The following is a 24561-nucleotide window of genomic DNA, read 5'->3' as shown; positions in this document are numbered from 1 at the left end:
CACCCTTTGAACTTCTGTTTGGTCACCCTGTAAGGGGACCACTTGCTCTTGTTAAAGAAGGCTGGGAGAGACCTCTTCATGAGCCTAAACAAGACATAGTGGACTATGTACTTGGCCTTCGCTCTAGAATGGCAGAGTACATGGAAAAGGCAACCAAAAACCTTGAGGCCAGCCAACAGCTCCAAAAGTTTTGGTATGACCAAAAGGCTGCAATGGTTGAGTTCCAACCAGGGCAGAAAGTCTGGGTTCTGGAGCCTGTGGCTCCCAGGGCACTCCAGGACAAATGGAGTGGCCCTTACCCAGTGCTAGAAAGGAAGAGTCAGGTCACCTACCTGGTGGACCTGGGCACAAGCAGGAGCCCCAAGAGGGTGATCCATGTGAACCGCCTTAAGCTCTTCCATGACAGGGCTGATGTGAATCTGTTGATGGTAACAGATGAGGATCAGGAGGCAGAGAGTGAACCTCTCCCTGATCTTCTGTCATCAGACCCAAAAGATGGCTCTGTAGATGGAGTGATCTACTCAGACACCCTCTCTGGCCAACAGCAAGCTGATTGTAGGAGAGTCCTACAACAGTTTCCTGAACTCTTCTCCCTAACCCCTGGTCAGACACACCTGTGTACCCATGATGTGGACACAGGAGACAGCATGCCTGTCAAAAACAAAATCTTTAGACAGTCTGACCATGTTAAGGAAAGCATTAAGGTGGAAGTCCACAAGATGCTGGAATTGGGAGTAATTGAGCGCTCTGACAGCCCCTGGGCTAGCCCAGTGGTCTTAGTCCCCAAACCTCACACCAAAGATGGAAAGAAAGAGATGAGGTTTTGTGTGGACTACAGAGGGCTCAATTCTGTCACCAAGACAGATGCTCATCCAATTCCTAGAGCTGATGAGCTCATAGATAAATTAGGTGCTGCCAAATTCTTAAGTACCTTTGACTTGACAGCAGGGTACTGGCAAATAAAAATGGCACCTGGAGCAAAAGAGAAAACAGCATTCTCCACACCTGATGGGCATTATCAGTTTACTGTTATGCCCTTTGGTTTAAAGAATGCCCCTGCCACCTTCCAAAGGTTGGTGAATCAAGTCCTTACTGGCTTGGAGTCCTTTAGCACAGCTTATCTTGATGATATTGCTGTCTTTAGCTCCACCTGGCAGGATCACCTGGTCCACCTGAAGAAGGTTTTGAAGGCTCTGCAATCTGCAGGCCTCTCTATCAAGGCATCCAAATGCCAGATAGGGCAGGGAACTGTGGTTTACTTGGGCCACCTTGTAGGTGGAGGCCAAGTTCAGCCACTCCAACCCAAGATCCAGACTATTCTGGACTGGGTAGCTCCAAAAACCCAGACTCAAGTCAGGGCTTTCCTTGGCTTGACTGGGTATTACAGGAGGTTTGTGAAGGGATATGGATCCATTGTGACAGCCCTCACTGAACTCACCTCCAAGAAAATGCCCAAGAAAGTGAACTGGACTGTGGAATGCCAACAGGCCTTTGACACCCTGAAACAAGCAATGTGCTCAGCACCAGTTCTAAAAGCTCCAGATTATTCTAAGCAGTTCATTGTGCAGACAGATGCCTCTGAACATGGGATAGGGGCAGTTTTGTCCCAAACAAATGATGATGGCCTTGACCAGCCTGTTGCTTTCATTAGCAGGAGGTTACTCCCCAGGGAGCAGCGTTGGAGTGCCATTGAGAGGGAGGCCTTTGATGTGGTTTGGTCCCTGAAGAAGCTGAGACCATACCTCTTTGGGACTCACTTCCTAGTTCAAACTGACCACAGACCTCTCAAATGGCTGATGCAAATGAAAGGTGAAAATCCTAAACTGTTGAGGTGGTCCATCTCCCTACAGGGAATGGACTTTATAGTGGAACACAGACCTGGGACTGCCCATGCCAATGCAGATGGCCTTTCCAGGTTCTTCCACTTAGAAAATGAAGACTCTCTTGGGAAAGGTTAGTCTCATCCTCTTTCGTTTGGGGGGGGGTTGTGTAAGGAAATGCCTCCTTGGCATGGTTGCCCCCTGACTTTTTGCCTTTGCTGATGCTATGTTTACAATTGAAAGTGTGCTGAGGCCTGCTAACCAGGCCCCAGCACCAGTGTTCTTTCCCTAACCTGTACTTTTGTATCCACAATTGGCAGACCCTGGCATCCAGATAAGTCCCTTGTAATTGGTACTTCTAGTACCAAGGGCCCTGATGCCAAGGAAGGTCTCTAAGGGCTGCAGCATGTCTTATGCCACCCTGGAGACCTCTCACTCAGCACAGACACACTGCTTGCCAGCTTGTGTGTGCTAGTGAGAACAAAACGAGTAAGTCGACATGGCACTCCCCTCAGGGTGCCATGCCAGCCTCTCACTGCCTATGCAAGTATAGGTCAGTCACCCCTCTAGCAGGCCTTACAGCCCTAAGGCAGGGTGCACTATACCATAGGTGAGGGTACCAGTGCATGAGCATGGTACCCCTACAGTGTCTAAACAAAACCTTAGACATTGTAAGTGCAGGGTAGCCATAAGAGTATATGGTCTGGGAGTCTGTCAAACACGAACTCCACAGCACCATAATGGCTACACTGAAAACTGGGAAGTTTGGTATCAAACTTCTCAGCACAATAAATGCACACTGATGCCAGTGTACATTTTATTGCAAAATACACCCCAGAGGGCACCTTAGAGGTGCCCCCTGAAACTTAACCGACTGTCTGTGTAGGCTGACTAGTTCCAGCAGCCTGCCACACTAGAGACATGTTGCTGGCCCCATGGGGAGAGTGCCTTTGTCACTCTGAGGCCAGTAACAAAGCCTGCACTGGGTGGAGATGCTAACACCTCCCCCAGGCAGGAGCTGTAACACCTGGCGGTGAGCCTCAAAGGCTCACCCCTTTGTCACAGCCCAGCAGGGCACTCCAGCTTAGTGGAGTTGCCCGCCCCCTCCGGCCACGGCCCCCACTTTTGGCGGCAAGGCTGGAGGGAAAAAAGAAAGCAACAAGGAGGAGTCACTGGCCAGTCAGGACAGCCCCTAAGGTGTCCTGAGCTGAGGTGACTCTAACTTTTAGAAATCCTCCATCTTGCAGATGGAGGATCCCCCCAATAGGGTTAGGATTGTGACCCCCTCCCCTTGGGAGGAGGCACAAAGAGGGTGTACCCACCCTCAGGGCTAGTAGCCATTGGCTACTAACCCCCCAGACCTAAACACGCCCTTAAATTTAGCATTTAAGGGCTACCCTGAACCCTAGAAAATTAGATTCCTGCAACAACAAGAAGAAGGACTGCCTAGCTGAAACCCCTGCAGAGGAAGACCAGAAGACAACAACTGCTTTGGCTCCAGAAACTCACCGGCCTGTCTCCTGCCTTCCAAAGAACTCTGCTCCAGCGACGCCTTCCAAAGGGACCAGCGACCTCTGAATCCTCTGAGGACTGCCCTGCTTCGACGACGACAAGAAACTCCCGAGGACAGCGGACCTGCTCCAAAAAGACTGCAACTTTATCCAAAGGAGCAGCTTTAAAGAACCCTGCAATCTCCCCGCAAGAAGCGTGAGACTTGCAACACTGCACCCGGCGACCCCGACTCGGCTGGTGGAGAACCAACACCTCAGGGAGGACCCCCGGACTACTCTACGACTGTGAGTACCAAAACCTGTCCCCCCTGAGCCCCCACAGCGCCGCCTGTAGAGGGAATCCCGAGGCTTCCCCTGACCGCGACTCTCTGAAACCTAAGTCCCGACGCCTGGAAAAGACCCTGCACCCGCAGCCCCCAGGACCTGAAGGACCGGACTTTCACTGCAGAAGTGACCCCCAGGAGTCCCTCTCCCTTGCCCAAGTGGAGGTTTCCCCGAGGAAGCCCCCCCTTGCCTGCCTGCAGCGCTGAAGAGATCCCTTGATCTCTCATTGACTTCCATTGCGAACCCGACGCTTGTTCTAACACTGCACCCGGCCGCCCCCGCACCGCTGAGGGTGAAATTTCTGTGTGGGCTTGTGTCCCCCCCGGTGCCCTACAAAACCCCCCTGGTCTGCCCTCCGAAGACGCGGGTACTTACCTGCAAGCAGACCGGAACCGGGGCACCCCCTTCTCTCCATTGAAGCCTATGCGTTTTGGGCACCACTTTGAACTCTGCACCTGACCGGCCCTGAGCTGCTGGTGTGGTAACTTTGGGGTTGCTCTGAACCCCCAACGGTGGGCTACCTTGGACCAAGAACTGAACCCTGTAAGTGTCTTACTTACCTGGTAAAACTAACAAAAACTTACCTCCCCCAGGAACTGTAAAAATTGCACAGTGTCCACTTTTGAAATAGCTATTTGTGAATAACTTGAAAAGTATACATGCAATTGAAATGATTCAAAGTTCCTAATGTACTTACCTGCAATACCTTTCAAACAAGATATTACATGTTAAATTTGAACCTGTGGTTCTTAAAATAAACTAAGAAAAGATATTTTTCTATAACAAAACCTATTGGCTGGATTTGTCTCTGAGTGTGTGTACCTCATTTATTGTCTATGTGTATGTACAACAAATGCTTAACACTACTCCTTGGATAAGCCTACTGCTCGACCACACTACCACAAAATAGAGCATTAGTATTATCTATTTTTACCACTATTTTACCTCTAAGGGGAACCCTTGGACCCTGTGCATGCTATTCCTTACTTTGAAATAGCACATACAGAGCCAACTTCCTACACTTTACCTTTGTCCTAATACCATAACTAGTGACGGACTATTGAACTGCACATAAATTGCCAACCAACATGCACACTGTTAAAAAATTACAAATAGATAGAAAAAAACATTTTGAAAAGCATAATATAGGGCCTAACAAAAACCATCACAGTGAAAACCTCGAGGGTTTGTCAGAGTGGGTGGCCAACACCAAAACCAATGTCTATTGCAGTAATCTGTGAGATTATATGACATCACATGTCACCAAATACCTTTCTATGTTCTGTAACACAATGTGATAATGACCCATTATTAAAAGGCTATTGGCATTAACAAATTATTTTCACAATAACTAAGCTGTACCTACAGACTTTTTTTCATAATACGCATATCAGACCTATGACATCACAAATAACTTTTCCCACTGCACCAATCAAGCCTATAGTTTCTCACCATAATCAACTCAGGCCTACTGTTGTGAATGTTAACTTTTCTACATGGCAACCATCAGACACACAGACGTAAAATTACAAAAGTATATAAAATTACAGCAACAATTCAGCAACACAAAATACTATCTCTCTTAAAAGGGTTTACCAAGGATTTCCACATGTTCTGAGAGAGTGAGGCATAAGCTCCAACCACCTGATGGTTCCGCTTAAATACAGGACTTGAAGGGCTGATTTTGTGTGCTTCCACTGAAAAGATTACTTGTATTGTATTTTTGGGCTTGTGGCAAATCTTACACTCAGTACCGCAGGACTGAGCTGGATATGGTCGAAGGTCATGATCATGGCTAAAAGCCTCATCTGCTTATTACCAAACGTTAAAATAAAGACAGTAGGCTATATGTTTTTATTGTGAAAAGCATAGATTAACATCAATCCATCAATCCTTTTGAGGTCAGATACTCTGTATGAAAGCCTATACAGAACAATTTCCTTATAAGGAATGTCACAGATTACTGCAGTAGGCAAGGGCTTTGGTGTTACCCCAGAGAGTCCCAAAGGTGAGACATATTGGTTTTGTCAATGCCTGTTCTGTGTCTACCTGCCTGGAAGCGTGTAAAATATGCATAAGCAATAAGTGATGTGTTTCCCTGCAACAGCTCTCAATCATCAAATAATACATCCTCAACTCATTGACTAAGGCATGGCCAACCCAACCTAGGGCTCATCAGACCACAACACTAAATGAAATACTCAACGGACGACTCAGATTCCTGATTATGGGGAAACCTCAGAAACACATCGGAGGCAGCCCTGGAGGCCATCAGTGCTGCGAGGCAGAAAGTGCACTACACAAATGCCGCTGATAACATGTCTAGCCAATTGAACCAGAGTGATCCTCAGATTTGACTAGTCTAATGCTCTCTTTAACAGACTCGCTACAAGTTCTTTACACAGTATTTATTAAATCTACAGTACTATGTCGATATTAACTGTCTTAAAAGAACCTGACTGGCCTCTGCTTAGATTAGAACAGATTGCTAGTATTGTGCCCTGCACATGTAATTATCAGAGGCAAAATCCATAAACACATATGTATTACAACATAAGCACTTAAACTCAGAACATTGTTGAGATCCAGATCCACGAATAACTAGGCTCTGTGTAGACTCAATAAAGCAGCTTCTGAGAGATACAGGCCGTCCTCTCTAGAACTGCCAGAGGCTGAGAGCAGAAAAACAGGAAGGTAATTTAAAGATTAAAACATTTTTAATACTCAAATGTGTTGCAGACTTGCTCTGAATAATTAGGGTGAAAAACCTCCCTCAGTATAGTTTGGTCATTCATTTCTGCCGCATACTTAAAAATTATTGGTGTGTGAAATTTGGCTTTGTGAAATTACACATAATTACACAAAATCCATCATCCAGAACTATAATTTAGAGCAAATTGTATTCTCGTGTCAATTTTTGACATGAGGAAGCATTTGTGCAACTTTTCTCTGAACAGCAGCAGTATTACTCAAAGTGGCTTAATGGCATAATTTCAGAAACTTCATGTAACAAGTAAAATGCAAAATTCCTGAAATAGCACAAATGACTGGCATCACTTAACTTTTGACTGGGCCTAATAGAAATCCTGAGTATTTATTTACTTGTTTACTTATTTTTATGTATGAAGTTTTGTATACAGCATAAAAGAACCAAAGGTGAAGAGGGACAGATTTATAATCTAGTGGACGGCTTGTTTCTCTGCCAAGGCAATAGAGTAAATTACTCCATTGCCAAGGTGGAGGTATTATTTGCCAGATTTAGAAATGACCGCAAAGAAGGCGGTCATTAACATTGCCAGGAGCTACCATCATGGCAGTTCCTCTCAATGCTTTTTGAGTTTGGTGCAGGGCTCCATCAACATGATGGAGCCCTGCTCCAAATTGTTTTCTTTTTTCTTTTCCAAAAGAAAATCTCAAAGCAGGATTTTGTTTTTGAAAATAAAAATAAAATGTTCCCCTCACAATTGGAATCCTTTCCCATGGCAAGGGGAGTATTTAGCAATTTTCACTCACCCTTGGTGCCAGAGTTTTCCTGGCAGTGACGGCAGTGAAAACTGATCTCTAATTCCACTCATCACCATAAAATGGGTGGAACTGGGGGTCTGCCTCCGATGGCCCTTACTCTGCAGGGCTGTCAGAGGGGTTTAATCATGGCAGAGCTGGAGCAGTCTCCGCTGCAATTAAACCAAAGGTCTGCCCACGTCCAAATTTGGCAGGCGGACCTATATGTTGACGTATGCAGAGTCTGTCATTGCTGCGATGGAGTATGCTTGCCACCAGCTTATAAATCAGGCCCGAGTGTTCTACATAAAAACTTTGTAATGAAAGACGCAAAATACAAGTACAAAAGTAATATGATAAAACATCAAGAAGTCAAATGTTGACAATGAGGTTCACATAATATGTAGAGTGACCATAAAGCCAAGAGGTCTGGCTCTAATGTGCCAATGCATGTAAACACAGGCATTCGAAAATGCTGTTTAATACTTACCATCCTTTGTGAGCACAAATGCTGCTTAACACATTAAATCCTGCCCTAGTGGCTCTACCATAGCTTTTAAAAAGAAGCAACAAAGTATTGCTTTCAGTATAGAATACAAGGAGGAGATAATTCAATGTGACAGTGTGATGACTGAGTGTATTCTTCAAATGTAAAAAAACAACTCCCTCGTGCATTCTAATGGAAGAACTTCTATAAAAGTGGGAAAATACATCAAACAGCCAACATTGTGAGGTGACACACTAATACTCCTGTGGGGGGAACTAAAACCTCTCTATGTTATGCTAAAGAATTCGTAACAATAGGTCCGATAACCCGCCGGTCTGTCAAACCAGACCTAAAATAGACAACTGAAATCTACTGTAAAGTAATCGAAGACATCAAGGGCAGTACTTTAAACGGGCCGGTACTGTCCGGTACTGAGTACTGGCACTTTTTTATTTTGAGAGGGAGAGTACCAGCACTTCTCAGAAACAAGCAGGTACTCTGGCACAAAGTACCGGCACTTTAATTTTTCCATTTCGAGCACTGATCAAGGGAGTAGTCAGGTAGGGCTGGTGCGGGTGGCAGAAGCAGTGGCATTCCAGATTTTAGGACACAGGCAGAAAAAAGATATATGAAAAAGACCATGCTTTTGGAAAGTAGACCGTACATGGAAGAAAGCTACCCGTTATTTTCTAAAGGTCAAACACGTATGTGTTTTTTTGTGAACCACGCTGTCAGCTCACTCCATCACATAAATTATGTTTTTCCTCAACCCTGTCACTGCCGATAACTTCCGCCTTTTGGTCCCGGGTTCCGGGTCCCAGGCTAACCGAGAGCCCAAGTCGCCTTCCAAGCTTGTCTCCTGTCACGTCCTGCTGACCGCGCCTTCCCTCGCAGGGGCAATACCGCCGCGGGGTCCATTACAGGAAGAAGTCTTCAAACGCACAGCCCCAATTAACTCCAAGCACCTTCAAAAGTTTATCAAGCCCTTCAATCTTCTGAATTACCCGAAGCCCTTTGGCTGCCGGTCCGTACCTGTTAAAGTGTTACTGAGCTAATATCAGGCCCACTTTTAGGCAATTCAGCTCTTTCAGTGTGTAGCAGGAGAGGGTGTGCATAACCAAAAGAAGAAAACGAAAGAAAAGTTACAGAAAAAACACTACAGCATTTACGCGTCATGTAGCAACCAGGATAAATATATAAAATGGCGGCCATCGGTGCTAGAGGCCCTATAAGTAGCACAGAGCGAAAGCCTTTTTTTATATAGAAAGCTTGTCAAACACTGCAAGAGTGTGTACACAAAACGCTCCTGTTAAATCCAGCAGAATGACAGGAAGACAGGGCCAGCCCAAGCGAGCAAAGAAAACAACGTTCAGACAGTTTAAAACCGAGCACACACCTTCCAGGCGTGCCTCTCGGGGTGCTCAGCTCACGTGGCCGCAAGCTTTCAAGATTCAAGGCAGCTCTTTCGAATCTTGTTGACTGTCGAACTAAATCTGAGCTAATTGAAACTACATTCCCCAGCTATAGCATTCTTTCTGATGCACTGGCCCAAAACATAATGGGAAAAGATGCTGCTTATATACGGGTTTTCAAGTGACCAGCTGAACTGAGTGCAACTAGAAAATAATTTAACTCATATACAACACTGCAAGTTTTTCAGAGCCATTCTTGACCTATAGTTTTAATATGCAGGCAAAATAAGGTCTTAATACACAATATCTAGTTGTATCAAGCTAAAGAAGGCCCGTGACCTCAAAGAAGCCCTCTTGTGTGCACTCATGTAGGTGCAAGGCTACAGATAACACACTAAATGACCACACATTTACCTGTAGAGGCATCCTGGCACCATATAACAAGTGTTTATTGGTACCCAACTCATCCTCAGAAGGGTGAAAGGCTGAGTGGAGCTGCGCGGTTCTAACCTGTGGCCTTGCACTGAAACACTGGTTGCTATAGAAGATGCATGAACAATCAGTCCCAGGATAGCAATTTGGCTTAGTTTATCCTGTATAATAACACAATCACACACTAGCACAATACAGACTTTTGTTCCGACAATCACTGTCTGCCTGGTCGCAGCTACCAATAAAGCAACAGCAGGACTCAGGGGTGTAAAAGTACACACAATTAAAAACTATTAATTAAAAACAGTAGTACAACACAATAAACCAACTTATTTTAGCAATTCATACAAAGAATGATAAATGATCATGAAACATTTTAAAAGACGTTAAAAATATTATAGAGATGGTCTAAATATTTAGCGTCTTAATTTAAACAGTACATGTACAGCTACTTAACAATATGTGCACGTTGGTTTAGAAATCCTGGTCTAATATGTTTCCATTCTTAATAACAAGCAACCAAATAATATGTAAATTGTAAATTGAATCGAGGATAGGTCAAGCACATCCATGCAGAGGTGAACACATTTCTCTTAGCCACAGAATTAATTCCAATTGGTGGACCCCCTTTTTTTAGATTAAGGTAAAAATGTCCAATAACTGGGTTCTAGTGAGGTCGTCTTTACGTGAAGTTGCATCCCATGTTGTTTTGTAGTTGTCACATGTTGTTCCACTCACTTAGTTTACATACAGTGTGTAACAGTGTGTATAGCCTCAGGCCAGGATTTAGGAAGCCAATGCATTGCCAATGCATTGCCATTGTGTTAAGTAAGGCAGTGGAGTAACATAGGGCAGCCCAAGTCACTGCCTTGTGTCACTCTGCCCTGGGAAGGCATTATATGGGTAAAAGCGTGGGTGTTCCCATGCATCCACTCATGGCTTTTGGCACATTCACAGATTTACTAACACTAGTAAACCTGGAAATGCATTAAAATGCTACGCCTTCCCAGGGGAGGTGCAATGAGGAGAAATATTTTTTTTCCCCTAACTTTTTCCGTCTTTCTACATATACTAAATTCTACAGTACACATAGAAAGAGGGGAAAAGCTTCAGAGGACTGTTTTTATGAAGGAAGATACCCCTTCCTGCACAAAAACAATCTTGCCTGTGATGAAGGTGCATTTCTGCTCTCTCCCGGTTATGAAACGCCCCGCAGAAAGTTGTCTTGCTGCGGTGCGTGACTCGTTACTAAATTTAACGCTACGTCTCTTCAGTTTGTACAATTAAGCATCTCATTTCTTCCCTAAATACACATTTAATTACATATTTCCTGCAAAATCCCTATGTAATTCAATCTATAATAAATACCTTAGGGTATCAGTGGTAAGCTTGTAGATGTTATACCAACATAATTTTATAATTTAAAGTTAAATACAATCATAATCAGTTATCAACTGAAAGGCATTATTCCATTGTCTCATGGTTAACACTGTCTTCCAGTATATTCTCTCAAGTACACTGATTGCATTAATCATATTAAAAATACGGATTTTTCTCTGAAAGCCCATGACTAGCCTGGTCAGCAAAATTACATTTATATTTTAGGCACGCTAAGTATAGATCACTTGAGGCATGAGAAAAAGAACTAGTAGGCACTAAGTTCCAGGAAGATCAGCAAACTACAAGGAGGGAAGAAGAGGGACCTGTACATAGCCATAAGTCATTGTGAACCAGAATTTGCTCAGTGGCAATATCGTAGATGTACGCGCACCCTTGCTGCCTGGTGTAATTTAATCAGCAGTATTATTAAAGGATCAAGATTCGCCATTTTGTGGGCCTATCCAGCTTGTCAAAAGCATTGCTTAAATCAACAAAAGCTGTGTAACTCTGCCATTTAAATGAAATATGTATACCTAGAATTCAGTGAAAAACGGAGCTATAGTTGGATGTCGACGATTCTTTTCAAAACTGGATTGTTAGAGCGGCAAGAATCTTTTTGTGTAGACCGAACTTGTAATAGATCCCCCTTATATCAGCCATGACTTCTCAACCGTAACTAACAGTACCAAGAAACCATTAATTATTTGACCGACAATGGTCAAGGTACAATAGTGAAGAACATGTTGAAAAGATTAAATTAAAGCCTTATTAGGAACACAGAATGTTAGGCAATGAAGACATCTGGTATGAGTCCGATTATCACGGAAAAATAAGATTTAAGGAAATTATTACACTCTACATAGGGCCCGGTTAAGAGTGGGGCACAGCTGAATTCCAGTGTGACATTCCACTATACCCAATCACGAATGGCCTGGTGTTCCTGCGCCTGTTTTTTCCCCCAAGTGCAAGAACACCAGACCCGACTTAACTGGCCTAGAAGACCAGACCCGACTTTACCGGCCAAGAACACCAGGCCCGACTCTACCGACCAAGAACACCGGTCCCAACTTTACCGGCCTAGAAGACCAGACCCGACTTTACCGGCCAAGAACACCAGGCCCGACTCTACCGACCAAGAACACCGGACCCAACTTTACCAGCCAGAAATTCTGGCTGCTAAATACTCTTGAAGCCTTGCTGCTCCAGCAGCTAAGCCTTGTCCCTGGGTCCCATTCAACCTTTTTCTCTGGCAAGAGGGGAGTATGTGATGCTCCCCACTCGCAAGATTCTTCTCCTCTTTCCCTTCCATACCTTCCTGACCCCTTCCCTTCTCCTGCCTCAAATCATGGCCCCCACACATATTGACTACTTGCTCAAAACAAATGGTAAATATTCACCGTAAACTCCTTTCGGCAAGGAATACCATGCAGAATTCCACATGGTTATTCTGTGTGCTGCTATTCCGTATTCCAAGGGGTTCAACTCATAATTACATGGTATTGGGTGGGGGGGGGTGATGTTACTGCACGGGTGAAGATTGAACCCCGCCAGTACTAGGCAACTTTCAAACTGGGCCTTAATTTGTGCTTCAAAGAGATATTTATTTGCTTGTAAAATGAATTCATCTGTCATATTGGCTCTTCTACCTTTTTGAAACTTGTCTTCTTTAATTGATTCCTACTATGTCTGTGAAACAAGTGTTTAAAGGCCACCCTTTCGATACGCGCTTTACAACTTCCAGAGCTATGTTATGTACAAAAACAACACTCAAACAACACATAAAATGTTAGAGTAGAACTAAAGTCATAAAGTGACTCAAAATCCAAATTTTGTACCTATACACATGGTCCTTTTAAACCAACCACTCCGTAAAGTACGGACCCTACCATGCTCTTGTGAGGTATTCAGCTCCATTCATCATGAATCAAGATCTCAAACCAAAGCTTTCAACGACTCTCAGGTCTCTGAGTAGCAGTCCTTCTGCCTTCAAATAGCATGACCTTGTACCATTACAACAACATTACACATGCACATTCATCTTTCTGTTGCTGATGAGGAGTCCAAATCCTCTCAGCTTCCCAGCCATCCTTGCAATCTGTGTTGCATCAACGTGACTTTGAGCTGCGACTTACCTATGTCGAGGACTCTCTGTTTCGCTGTGTGCTGCCGTGAGTGCCAATATTTCCAGTATTTGAGTTGTTCATCGCGGTTTTTATCTTCACTGAAGACAACCATTATTACACTCTGCAGAAAAAGCATTAGAGAGGCCATTACCGAGGAGGCCAGAGAGCTGTGCAGTTCACCCCCAGCTGCCCTGGGAGCTTCCAGGCAGACATGAACGTGAGTCCTGCACATGGATATCACTATCCTCCAATAAGCAACAATAAATTGAGAATACAAGCACGTGAATGAACAGCCCTGAGTATGATTTATACAGAGATCTATACTAGAGTATTAAACAAGTATAAACATATTAGCTTGAAGGACTGTTTCCACTTACCTACTGCTCTTATCCTTTAAATCCTGAATATCAGTGTAAAACCTGCTGAATAAAAATCTCCCTTAAAGTTCCCAGCCAAACTAAATCAAACGAAAACAGTAAAGAGCCATTTGACCCTCCTTCCCTCAGTCTTCCCTGAGCATGTGAATCATCGTTTGATGTGCTCATAGATGAACAAATTGGCAAGATTATTTCCCAGCACACAATGCCTGGTGCAAAGATACTTTTCAATTTGGACACTTCCTTTCCCCTAGTAACATGGCCACTTTTAAGGCCATTTGTTGCAATGTAGCACTACAATAAGGCCAGACCAGTACACTGCACAAAGATGTTCACTGGCCTCTCTAGTGCACTTGATGCAGCATTTTTAATGTAACCTTTAAATAAATTGGTATTAAGTGTCCTGCTTGTGTCCTTCATTATGCCCTTAGTGGTCCTTCATGCTGTAGCTGTCGAATGTGCAGTGCTTAGTGTAGCCTTATAGCGAGCTGCCAAGGGCATTACCGGTTGTTAAAAGCTGTGAACCTGAGTTCAACGAAGGCCTTTAACAAGGGTGAGGGCCATGAACAACCAGCATAGCCAGACAGAAAAAGGCTATAAGGCTATTAGAGCATTCCAGCCGCTAAGGGTAGAATGTTCTAATTTAAAAAAGAAAAGCAGAAAGACAAACATTGATATTTTAAAACAGAAGGCTTGTCTCAGCCATTGTAAGCCCAGAGCCACTCGCTTATTTCTAACAGAGCTCTCAACATTCCAGTGTTCTAATAATGCCTTATAACCCGCTGCCAAAGGTTATATTGGTTGTTACATGCCCTTAACCTGACTTATAGACCTGAGCCTCGGGCAAGAGCCTATAACCAGGGTTAGGGCCTTTAACAACCCGTATAGCCAGAGCCAAAAGGGCTATAAAACTATTAGAACATTCCATCCACTAAGGGGAGAATGTTCTAAATTAAAAAGGGAGAAACATAAACACAAAAATTGGAATGTTGGCACTCCAGGCTTATACTAGCCATTGTAAGCTCAGAGCCACTACATTGTCATCAATGGAGCTCTGAAAATTCCAATGTTATAATACAGCCTAATACCTCACTGCCAAGGGCTATCCCGGCTGTTGGGGGCCCTTAACCCGAGTTATAGGCCTGAGCCCCAGATAAGGGCCTATAATGAGGGAGAGGGCTTTTAAACTCAGTATAATGAGAGCCAGAAGGGCTACAGGGCTATTAGAGCATTCCACCCACTAAGGGTAGAATGTTCTAAATTTAAAAGAGAGAAACATGAAGACAAACATTGGAATGTTGAAACAGAAGGCTTATACCAGCAATTGTAAACCCAGAGCCACTCTATTGTCTTCAATGGAGCTCTCGGCATTCCAATGTTCTAACTTGTAAAATGATGAGTGTTGGTGGTCGAAGCTCTCCTCAGAATACTGCAGACGCTGCTTTTAAATGTTGGCACGCCGAATAACAAGGCTGCATAACCTTGAATCGACATCATGGCTCTTCCATCCACTACAAGACACTCCCTGCCCCCTTATCTCACTTGTGCATGTTCCTGCTTTCTCCCTTTGTGACGATTGACCATATTTCTCTTCTTCTGTCTTTCCTCTTTATGTGTTTTCCTTCTCTAGTTCTCAGTAAATGTCCAATGAGGAAAAGTAAGGCCCTAAACATGCCCCTACTGGCAACCAACAGCTCAAATTAAGCACTGAGAGCATGGCAGCTAGTTTTTTGAATCAATCAATCAGGAATTTGTTAAGCGCACTATTCACCTGTGAGGGTCTCAAGGCGCTGAGGAGGGGGGTGGAGGAAAGAAGTGGAGTACTGCTACTGCTCGAACAGCCAGATCTTGAGAAGTTTCCTGAAGGTAAGGAGGTCTTTGGCCTGGCGCAGGTGGGTGAGAAGAGTGTTCCACGTTTTTGGCGGTGAGGTGGGAGAATGATCTACCGCCGGTTGTAGTTCTGCAGGCGCGTGGGACGGTTGCAAGGGCGAGGTCGGCGAAGCGGAGATACCGGGTTGGGGTGTAGAAGGAGAGCCATCTGTTGAGGTATTCTGGACCGGTGTTTTGCAGTGCTTTGTGAGCGTGGGTGAGGAGTTTGAAGGTGTTTCTCTAGTTGACTGGGAGCCAGTGCAGGTTTCTCAGGTGGTCTGTGATGTGGCAGTGGCAGGGGAATGTCCAGTATGAGGCGTGCGGAGGCATTCTGGATGCGTTGCAGCCTCTTCTGAAGTTTGGCCGTGGTTCCTGCGTAGAGGGCATTGCCATAGTCCAGTTTGCTGCTTACGAGGGCTTGGGTGACTTTTCTTCTGGTTTCGGTGGGTATCCATTTGTGGATCTTTCGGAGCATGTGGAGGGTGTTGAAGCAGGAGGAGGAGATAGCGTTGACTTGCTGGGTCATGGATAATGAGGAGCCCAAGATGAATCCTAGGTTGAGTGCGTGGTCGGTGGGAGTCGGAGCGACTCCAAGAGTGGCAGGCCACCAGGAGTCATCCCATGTGGAGGGGGTGGAGCCAAAAATGAGGACTTCCGTCTTGTCAGAATTGAGTTTGAGGTGGCTGCTCTTCATCCATTCGGCGATGGCCTTCATTCCTTCGAGGAGGTAGGTCTTGGAAGAGTCTTTGGTGAGGGAGAGGGTCAGCTGGGTGTCGTCGGCGTATGAGATGTTGAGGTTGTGGGATCGGACGATGTTAGCAAGCCGGTCCATGTAGACGTTAAAGAGGGTCGGGCTAAGTGACGAACCCTGGGGGATGATTTCGGTGGCCTCCGATTGGAATGGGGAGGCGAACTCTCTGGGTTCTGTCGGTGAGAAAGGAGGTGACCCAGTCCAGGGCTCTATCGCGGATTCCGGCATTGCTGAGGCGTGAGCATAGGGTGTGGTGGTAGACAGTGTCAAACGCGGCCGAAAGGTCCAGGAGGACGAAGGCCGCGGTTTCGTCATTGTCCAGTATGGTTCTGATGTTGTCAGTGGCGGCAATGAGGGCGGTTTCGGTACTGTGGTTGCTGCGGAATCCGGATTGGAAAGGGTCCAGGGTGCAGTTCTCCTCGAGGAAGCGGGTTAGTTGTCTGTTGACAGCCTCTCGATGACCTTTGCTGGGAAGGGGAGCAGGGAGATAGGCTGGAAGTTCTTGAGGTCCTTTGGGTCCGCCTTGGGTTTTTTGAGGAGGGCGTTGATCTCTGCATGTTTCCAGCTCTCTGGGAAGGTGGCGGACTCAAAGGAGCTGTTGATGATCTTCGGTAGTTAGGGTGTGATGACGGAGCTTGATTTGTTGAGGATGTGGTAAGGGCAGGGGTCAGGTGGAGAGCCGGAGCATCCTTCTTGCCCCTCAGGCTGCATCCATTCAAGGTAGTTGTTTGGTTGGCCATTGGAAGAGGCAGAGCTGGAGATACCGCCACCTGAATGACAGTACCACTGCCTCGCCTGCCTTGTAATCAGAAGGGGGACACAGGAGGCTGGACCTGGGCAGAGAGCAGCTCCTTTGGCAAACTTTTGACAGACCCCACCTGTTATTTACCAGTGCGGATGTGTTGATGATTTAACCATTTCTTTGCCTTCCTGAAGTTCCAAGAGACCGTTTAGGGTGTGAGCTAGAGACATGTAACACTATTTTCTTGATACTCATATTCGTGCCTTCTCCAAAATTTGACCCCTCGCTCACGCTCTGCCTTTACTCGCAACATGTCCGTTCTTTAGGCGCAGGGCGCCCGCTGAAGGCGCATTATCTGAGCTTTCATTAGGACTTCATAGTAGATGCACGTTTTGCAAAATAGAGGTGAGACCATTTAACGTGCCCGACAATAGCTCGAGTTCTATTTCAAACAACAAACCATTCTTGAGGCGGAAATGCTGTGAGTTCATTGAGAGCTGTTAACCTGATACCCGAGTTCAAATCTCATAATAATGGAAGCATTGTCTTGGCTTTCTGCAGAGCTGAAAAATAATCTTGTACATAGTTAGATAAAAAATACCATCTAGTCGCCGGAACAGTTTAGAAATCTTTACCAAGTTGCCAGAATTCGCTTCAAGATTTTCCGTGCATTAGGCTGAAAAAACAGGTGTTATTTTGCCATAAGAATTACTCGGCCTATAGCGTGTCAGTGGTCCAAATTATGCAATACCAGAGAGCTTCTAAAAAATGTAAGTAACACAGAAAGTGCAGATGTAGTGAAGTGCCGAGAAACTTTTTAGTTACGAGGACAAATGCATGAGCAGAAGTCTGGTGAGAGGTGAATATGTTTATTCATGTAACTGAAACACGGTCGCATCTCTCTTGTTACCACTGACATCTCACAACAATCATATTTTTGCATTTTAAATTGCATTGTCCCCTGGAGTGACTTTCATCAAACCTGCGGGAACAGTGTTGAATAGGTAGGCCTTGGACATGCTAAATTTGGTACGGATTATTCAAATGGATCACAACTTCTAAGGGGGTCCCAAAACTTGTCACTTCGACATTAATACAGGCTTTTTCCGTAGGCAAGTTTCTCGTTTCTCTGTTTGTGACTCCAGTACCACTGAATGAAATTCTCAACATTTTTAAGGCTTTGTGGCTTTGGTAATTCTAGGGCTTCTCTTGGTTTAGTGAATTTTCGTTGAGTCGTTTCGGAGATATAAGCAAAACTGTGACTACCTAGTAGGCATGCCCCAGTTATGTGCATATTTGTAAATATTTCTCGCCCTGCTGGAACCAAGGAGGGGCAAAAAATACAACCCAGCCGTATGAGGGTGGCGCCTAAATTTTTCACCCCTCTGGCCATGGTGCATTAAAACCTACCTGCCTTACTTAAGAGTGGGTGTTTTTATTCTTCCCATCCCAGAAATGCAATAGGGCTGGTGAAGGTCCATATGCCCTTTCACTACCCGCTCTTTGCCCAAGGGAATAGGAGGACAAGGTTTGATTTTCATCATGGTAGCTAGCCGTCCCAGAGCTATCCGGCCCTCCATGCCTTGCCGAAGGGCAGAGAAGGAAATGTACCAGATCATCGTAACCAAAATATTGTTGGACTTATCACATCCTCAGTATCGTTTACAAAAATATTTCCCCGTTGGACAGTATTTTTAAACAATATTTAAAGCACAATATTTCTGTTAGACACTATTATTGCTAACAATATTCTGACATACTACCCAGGGAAAGAGTCCACACTAGAACCCTGGCACTTAAAAGTGCAGGAATATTGGGTGGTACTCTATACCTTGTGCAAAAGTGGTGTTCTGACTTTGAACGTCATACTCTTCCCTTGACCAAGGGCGAGGTTGGTTGTATTTTGGCTCCGTCTTCCAACTCACCTTGTCCAAGGGCGTTGGTGGCTAAACTCAAGGCACCGTTAGTGCTGCTTTGTGCATCTTTGTGAACAGGGCAGCATCACAGCTGCGAGCTCTCTCAGCCCTACTGCATGTAAAAAAAAAAGACTATGAAGGCGGGCTGGTACACCTGCTGTCTTGTAGCCTAATACACATCTAAATATGTTACTAAATTAAGTTTGCTTTACAAATGGATCCATGAGTAACCATTTGCAACAAGTCAACTGGTATTTAAAAAAGGAAGTTAAATTGAGGAACATTTTTTAGATGGTAAAGATGTGCTCATACCCGGACTTTGCTGATTGGATGCCGGAAACACTTGTTCGCTCCCGTCTCGCTCAGAGTAATGGCATAGAACTGTCCTTTGTTTAAATACGTCATAGGTCCCTCCCCTTGTTTGTGTCGCAGGGACTTGGTAGCTTCCAGCGTGTACTGGAACGTGCTGTTGACAAAACAAAAAGAACTAAACAGTACTCCAACTTTACAGTTTCAATCCTGAACCATCACAAGTAATTTCTTAATAATATTCTCAAAGATAAATATATTACAGGCCACGGAGTGGTTCACCGACTTAAAATCTTTCCACTGAAATATTGGCTCATTCATTCAATGCAGTACTTGGTATGCAATAGGACTGCGGATGAACATCTACAATGTGTCTGAAGTTACGCGTGCACTCCTGAGCATTTTTGTGATTTCATTGCAATGTGGAAATCTGTGCAAGTTGCAGGGAGAAGTCTATGATTCTCTACGAACAATGCCAAACAATAGACTTTTAATTGTAATCATAGATCGTAATTAAAATTAAATTACAATAAACAGGTTGTGTGTAAGAACACTGCTATTTATGTTCTCTGGGTAAGACATAACCTTGGAGTAATAAAATCCTCAGAAAAGTGCCATACTGAAATATACATTTTAGAAAGGTCCACTCTAATTCTAAAAATGAGTCTTCTTTTAAAAACTTGTAATCTGCCCAAGTAACTATCCCCCATGTTTATGTGTTTTGTTTCCATTTGTTTATTAAGTCATGGAAGAAGATACCTTTCAGTGACACACTTTCCATCTTGTGCTTTGTTAGATGCTGTCAGTCCATTGGCCACGTCATGATATTGTGCGCAAGTGAGCATGCATGCAGAAATCTGCTGCTTCTCACTGAATTAGAGTGTTAGCGCTTGCACTGCCAACGGAATGGTTTCTTGGAAAAACCTATGCCATTTGTGCACAACATCATGATAGCACATTTTATCCCAGCCACAGTGCTTCATTGCCGTGATACAGTGGGTATGAGCCTGGAACTTCCCAATGTGTATCAGCCAGCATACAAATATTGAGAGTAGATTTCAATTATTTTTATTGTGAAAGGGGCAAACCTGTTTTACTATGGAAAGTAACTCTAAAGTAATATAAAATAGCACCATGCAATAGTTTGCGCTATTTTGCATCAACATTGGATGGCACATGGGCATTCCTATGAAACATCGCATGGTTTTTTATACGAAGCCATATCTATGAAGCAAGTCAGACAGAACTTTGCACCAAAAATGTATGCCTGCCCAGGGCAGGCCTAACGTTGTAAAAATCTTTTCTTTTCTCAAAATATTTCCAGCTGTACATGTGTACTTTACTGTACAGCACACATACAAACCTGGAAATGTTTTATACTGTGACTAAGCATAGTATTCTGTACTATTGTGCAAGAGTGTGTGCATGGAGCAAGGCAGCCCAAAGTGCACCATCACTGGGGGAGAGAGATACAGTGCAGACACATTTCTATATTTTAATATTAGGGCTCGTTTCTCTTCTTTCACGCACCGCAAAGTAGCAAATTTGGTTGCTGTCTTCCATTGCACGAAAAATTAGTAAATTTGCAGCAAAGAATTCATGTTCTCCTGGGAAGCTGTAAAAGCTGCAAGTATTTCCCAATGCATAATTATGCAAGCCTTTATATATGTGATTGGACATGTTGAGCAGTTGCGAATGCAGAGAGAGGCGTCTTTATATGGTAACCTTTCTTTGCTCGAACTTCAGATTTGCACTTGTAAGCCATGCCATGTGTGGCCTAGAATGAGCTTGGGTGTGCAGATGGATTTGATGGCCGTATGAATCCCATCTGATAGCATCTTTTTACAACATTGTATTGGAAGTCTCTCGGTCATGTACACAACTTTATAACACTTTTACTTGTATGTATCCCCTCAAGATAGCTCTCACAGCTTACCTCCCAGTGTCGTCATAGATGAAATCTTCTGCTCCAACAGACGCGCTGCCGTATTTCTGAAGTTTTAGAAATAAAGACAACGATCAATCAGGAAACAATATGCGACATTAATGTATACACCCGAAAAAGTTAGCAAATTCAGAATTAGGAAATTCAGAAATCACTAATAACACAGTTATTATTCAATATAAACAATATGTTTTTATTTGAAAGCTTTATATATCATCCACTGTCATTCCTTTCGAAGCCTGCAATGTTAATTGAATTCAATCAGATCTGAAGTGTAGGGGTGGGGGCAACTTCAGTGGGGTGAGCTTTAAGTAAACTGTAGGTCCAAGGATACAAATCAGAATAGACTGACTCAGATGTTTATCCTTCTGGACTGGATAATAATGGCACTGATTAAGACACACAAAAGGTATTTCAGTTTTAAGTGTGTGCCATTGTCAAGATGGACTCTCAATATACAAAAAAGGACTACATTCCTCCCAAAAGTGCAACAGTGGACGAAATACGAAAAAATATTACTAAACCCCAGAATGTAAAGACTCTCTGCACCACTCCACTTTACACCAATCCATGCCTTTGCACTCTAATCCACTCTGCATTACTCCACTCTACACCACTTCACTCTATGCCTCTCTACTACAATGCATTCTATGCCACTCTACTCTAAACCTATGGACGTTATGCCACTGCACTCTATGGCACTGCACTCTACTCTGCACCACTGTACTCTATGCGAATGCACTCTACATCACTCTACAAAACTGCACTCTTCAACACTCTACTCTGCAACACTGCACTCTATGCCACTCTACTCTGCATCACCTCATTCTACGCCACTGCAATCTGCATCAATCCACACTATACCACTGCACTCTATGCCACCCCACCCAGCATCACTGTACACCACAGCACTTTGCCACTCTATTCTATGCCACTCTACTCTACACCACTGACCTATATGCCACTGCATTCTAAATCACTCTACGTTGCACCACTACACTCTGCACCACTGCACTCTACTATCTACCACTCTAATCTATGCTACCACATTTTACAACACTGAATTATTTGCCTCTGCACTCTATATCACTATACTCTGCAACACTCTACGCCAATGAATACTACGCCAGTCCACTGTACTCTATGCCACTCCACTCTACTCTACTTCACTCTACGCCACTGCACTCTAGTCTGCACCGCTGTACTCTATGGCACTGCATTCTATACCACTCTACTGTACACCTCTCCTCCCTATGTCACTGCACTCTACACAACTGTGCTTCTACACCACTCAGTACCACTGCACTCCATGACACTCTACTCTGCATCACTGTGCTCTACACCACTCTACTCTGCACTACTGCATGCTATGAAAATGCACTCTAAGCCACTGCACAATACGCTAGTCTACTCTGTCAGTCCACTCTAGGCCACTGCAGTCTGCAGCACTCCATTGCACTCTATAGCAATATATTCTACTCTGCACCATTCTGTACAACTCCACTCTGCACCATTCTGTACAACTCCACTCTGCACCACTCTATGCCACTGCACTCTGTACCACTCTACTCTACACCACTCCACTCTGCATCAATGCACTCTATTCTACTGCCCTCCATTCCACTGAACTCTACGGCACTGCATTCTATGCCACTATACTCTGCAACACCCTATGCCAATCCACTCTACACCAGTCCACTCTACTCTACACCACTCTATGCGACTCCACTCTGTACCACTCCAGTAAATGATACTCTATGTCACTACATTCTACAACATTCTACTCCACTGTTTGCCATTCCACTCTTCGACACACCACTCCATGCTTCTCTACATATCTAACTTTTAGCCATGCTAAACAAAAGCCACACTGGTGTACAACATGGCTAAATACATTGGCAAAGCCAATAGGTCTTGCATAGGCAATGCCTATTGGCTTTGCCAATGCTTGTTTGATATGCTGCTGTACATTCTATTATGACAGATTATCTTTGTGCCAGTGAACATCTGGCAACACAATTCAAGCATCTGGAAAAAGAACTGTGATTTCCAAGACCACAGCAGTTATGAGAGGCTGGACAGACAGCAGCATAACATGTGTATCTGGCCTTCCAATGTGAGTAAGGGCAATATTGCCAAACACGCATAGACATTGAGCTCATCAATAGCCCCACGAGTGCAAAGTAACCTGATAGTTGTGAAGGCTGCAGTAATAGTGTGGTGTTAAATTCTTGCCAATTGCTTTTCACCTTCACCCGGCTGCTAAATTGTCTGACATGGGCTTCCACGTGGTACCATGCCCACTCTCTGCTCACTTTGGCTAACTGACCTATTGTTTTGCTTGTTTGTGTGCCTGAAGCCTACTTTGGTGGACTGACTAATGTCTTTGTCTGTTCGTGTTCTGCTCTTCCCTGGTTACCAATTAAAGCCCCTGCATGAGACCGCCCATTGTGAGCCTCTGGCATTGTCTTGTCCAATATTTCAGGATCGAGAAGAATTGGTTGCATTTTTGAAGCTAAGGCAGAATGACCGCTATTTACATAAACCCAAACATGTGCAGACATACAAGCCCACCCTGCTGTCATCCATTGCGTAGAGGCTGGCCCCCTCCCCGCACGACCTGAGGACTGGCGCTTGCAGTCGGAAGTGCTGGGGGACTTGACAGGGAAATGATTTTACCAGCACTGAGATTGTACAACCGGTGATATCTCTATTCAGTAATAAAATGTTCATTTATGTTCATTTTTAACAAGGTATTACTATGGTAAAGGGGTGAATCTGTGTGATTTTTTCTAGAGAGCAGCAGATTAAAACGCACGCGTTCAGGGGGTTTAACAAGCAGTCACCGCATTTTTCCAAAAGCACAGCAGTAAAAGAAGTGATAACCAACCCTTTAACAAAGGAGGTAATGTCACGTGATCTTGGCCCTTATGATGCAAAATCTGAAGTATTTTAAACAATGTGGTATTGGACGCTTCAGCCTCTTAAACAGGCATTGGCAATGCCAATAGTTCTGGTTCTAATGTGCTGCCCCGGTGCTTTCAGGGGCACACCTTTCACCTGCTCTCACTTGGGCAGATAGTTTTACTTCAGGTGTCCTAGGAATAGGATTTAGAACCAAGGAATATCTTCTGCCTGCTCTTGGCACTAACAAGAGTGCATGAAAAGAGGGATGAGGCGTGTGAGGCAGAGGGCCGAAATACTCAAGACAGGTGCCAGCAAGTACTTTGTACGGTATGCAGTGCCTTAAGCAGGATCTATTTATTCAGTAGTAGTAACTTGTGGAGAAAGTACAACTTTAATGAGATACATTAAGTAACAGACGTGGTAGCTTCATTTTGCTCAATCTGAAGATGACACATAAGATATTTGGGAAGCCAAGTATGAATGCATTCCTATCATCCATGAGATGAGATAGCTGCATGGCTGACTAACCTTCACCCTTGTATCTGTAGGCAAGGAAGAATTTTCTTTAAGCTACTCAAAAGGAAGCAACGTTTATCAGAGACATGCAGGCAGAAGATAAGATTGTTACTAATACAAACTTTTTTGTCATAGTAGCAGGGGCTGGGCCAAAATCTAGTTACTACTAAATCGAGGGCCAGGTCTAAGGATGATTCCCTAGAACCAACACCTCAATTTTATTTGCATTTGTAGGAGGC

The 24561-nt window shown here is 44.3% G+C and overlaps 1 protein-coding gene across 1 annotated transcript in view; it reads right to left on the bottom strand.

Annotated features, from left to right (window-relative positions):
- GRHL2 (grainyhead like transcription factor 2) overlaps window positions 1-24561 on the bottom strand; it is a 494191-nt gene that overhangs the window by 246625 nt on the left and 223005 nt on the right. The window contains exons 5-7 of the mRNA XM_069220568.1: window positions 20891-20946; window positions 18958-19111; window positions 13000-13111 (exon numbers count right to left, since the gene is read on the bottom strand). Coding sequence (XP_069076669.1) covers window positions 13000-13111; window positions 18958-19111; window positions 20891-20946 — 322 coding nt within the window. The remainder of the gene's footprint in view (window positions 1-12999; window positions 13112-18957; window positions 19112-20890; window positions 20947-24561) is intronic.

Source organism: Pleurodeles waltl, chromosome 2_2 (genome assembly GCF_031143425.1).
Source record: "Pleurodeles waltl isolate 20211129_DDA chromosome 2_2, aPleWal1.hap1.20221129, whole genome shotgun sequence".
NCBI lineage: Eukaryota > Metazoa > Chordata > Amphibia > Caudata > Salamandridae > Pleurodeles > Pleurodeles waltl.
The sequence above is the reverse complement of the archived record's forward strand: the minus strand, read 5'-3'. Positions and strand labels throughout refer to the sequence as shown.